Here is a 2500-nt window from a genome sequence, read left to right on the forward strand (position 1 = left end):
TTCAGTGGATACTGGTGTTGGAATCAGTGTTACTGATCTTATATAGGTGGGTCTGACCTTCTCCCTCCGTAGATCCCTTCCGGCGCCTGACCCTGGCAATGGCTAACCTTCACCTTCAGTAAATTCTGGGTGGTCCTATATTCCACGCTGTAATATTTTTTTTTTGTATATATATACATACGCACACACATACATTTATATGTATATATATGCATTTATATACATATTTATGTGTGTGTGTACATGTATATAGATGCATATATATATAATATAAATATATTTATGTGTATTTCTATATTTATGTTCCTTTGTCGTTTTTTTCAAGATATAGGCAGGGATACAGAGAGAGGGAGAAAGAGCGAGAGAAAGAGAGGGAGAGGGAGCGAATAATTTGAATGTTTTCTCAGATAGTTTGTTTAGTTCATGGATTCAAGCAAAGGCCAAAATCTTAGAAATCAATTTGAGAAAGCAATGTCACTCAGGTGCTATTTTCCACATAGCTAAAGTTGGTTAGACATTGTATGCGATATCGTATGCGTCATTTCCACCTTCTACATATAAACACACACACACAAAAAAAAGTAAGTACGTAAACAATATTTATGTACACATATGCACACAGTATACATCTGTGAAACATTTTTCCTTTCACATACACCGAAGTGTTTAAACATATAGCGTGTTCTGCCCCCAGAGGATTCGTTCCCAGCACAGATAGGAGTTGATTTTCCAAACCTGTTTCTCTCTCTTCACCTGTTCCTGTGTTCTCTTCCATTTCTGTCGTCCTCTTCCCCGTCTCCAGTCAGATTCGTAAGCTAACAGCATGAATAATACTGAATGATAAAGTCCTGAAACATCAGTAAAATAATTCTCTTGAATTTGATCTTTTACCATTACCAGCGTATAGACAACAGGCGATTTAAACCAAACCACCGGAAGGAAGGGTCCATAAAGTATTTTAGAGTGCGAGACGGAAGGTAATGGTGGCAGTTCAAATGAGTTAAATTTGGGAAGGAAAGCTTTGCCTGGGCTTTAAGTAAACACAGATTCCAGTATAGAGGAAGTTCTCTTTATCACCATCACACAATAAACAGCATCTGATAATATAATTTCTAATTTAATGAAAATTGTTATAATTTTATTTACGACATTTGATATCAGCCATAGATTCATGGTTGACTAGCAGTTACCACTAAAGCAAGGTGAATCATATATCTTATTGAAGCACATTGGCTACTATAAAACTATTAGAGCGACACCGTCTCTGGGACACTTACACGGATCTCCCAACTTTTCTAACAGCATCGAGTGTGTTACTACTGAGTACTGGCGATGAGTAATGTATTTTCTCATCATGGAAACTCATTACTGTCGGTCATAATGCCATAAGGGTCGAAAATTATTAATTTCTATTCAATATTTCATATAAAATAGGTGTATCTATGCTTCAATATCAAACATGAATTACGTCATTTTATTATTGCCCCATAGTGAATGTCGCATCCTTGGGTGAGAGTACAGACTAAGGAGTCGTTTAGAGATGTTTCTGTATATATTGTTTTTGTTACGTTGACTGGAGTGGAGCTTCTAATAGGAGTTGATTTCTTTACCGCATGTGTTTACAAAATTACATTTCACGATAAGATGCGAGTGAGTATGATTATGTAAATTAATGGCGCACCTGCTGCATCTAGCGAGGAAGTCTAGTTTGTGCCAATCCTTAAGGACGACCGCGTCCACGAAGAAGATGGAACGCCTGATATCGTCAGATAGTGAGGCAAGGACACACACACATACACAGACTGACTTTCTGAGCTAGCGAGCTCATGACAAGGTTTGAAAATAAGTAGGACGGACAGGAGGCAAAGCAGATTTGTGTTGTGGAGGTTATTAGATTGGGTATATGTATATATATGTATATGTGTGTGTATATGTATATACATATTTTATATATATATATATATGTTTAATATTTTAAGGTTGTTAACACAAGATGTTTTTTTTTTCTTTTATAAAGATTCTATTTCGTAATTAGATAGAATAAATAGATCATTCGGGCATAAATTTAGTTGGGGCGGCCGTAGAGACTGGATGGGGCGGGAACTTCATAGGAATCTTCCTCAGCGGCGCGGGCAGCGGCGGCGTCTTCCTCAGCGGCGAAGGCGATCTGGTCGAGGACGAACTGAGGGATTGGGTGGGGGAACTCGGGAGCCACTGGCAGGATGTCGGACTGGGGCTGGAAGCCGTTCTCGTCAGCCACGAACTTGACATGGACCTCAGTGCCGTCAGGAGCGGTGTATCTGTTACATAATTGATAAACGTTATTTCGAAATTCGGTAAGGACATGAAAAGGTAGGTCGGAAATTATTCTTAACTGCTATGTTTTAGACAATATAGAAGATAAACTTGGGTAATACTTACGAGTATTCTCCTGCCTTGATCACAGCGTCATCATCACCGTCGGGAGAACCGGCCTGGGAGACACGGATACCGTTGGCAG

At 39.0% G+C, this 2500-nt stretch overlaps 1 protein-coding gene and 1 pseudogene across 2 annotated transcripts in view; both read right to left on the reverse strand.

Moving 5' to 3' along the window:
• Positions 1-775, reverse strand: part of LOC147470289 (endocuticle structural glycoprotein ABD-4-like) — a 1614-nt gene extending 839 nt beyond the window's left edge. The window contains exon 1 of the mRNA XM_086545683.1: positions 754-775. Coding sequence (XP_086401809.1) covers positions 754-775 — 22 coding nt within the window. The remainder of the gene's footprint in view (positions 1-753) is intronic.
• Positions 776-1996: 1221 nt separating this feature from the next.
• Positions 1997-2500, reverse strand: part of LOC147470290 (cuticle protein AMP1A pseudogene) — an 890-nt pseudogene continuing 386 nt past the window's right edge. The window contains exons 2-3 of the transcript XR_015191735.1: positions 2422-2500; positions 1997-2300 (exon numbers count right to left, since the gene is read on the reverse strand). The exon at positions 2422-2500 is cut by the window's right edge and continues 214 nt beyond it. The product of XR_015191735.1 is annotated as a cuticle protein AMP1A pseudogene (transcript). The remainder of the gene's footprint in view (positions 2301-2421) is intronic.

This window comes from Penaeus japonicus, unplaced genomic scaffold (genome assembly GCF_977035675.1).
Source record: "Penaeus japonicus unplaced genomic scaffold, GWHDUDI00000001_assembly GWHDUDI00000016, whole genome shotgun sequence".
NCBI classification, from domain to species: Eukaryota; Metazoa; Arthropoda; class Malacostraca; order Decapoda; family Penaeidae; genus Penaeus; species Penaeus japonicus.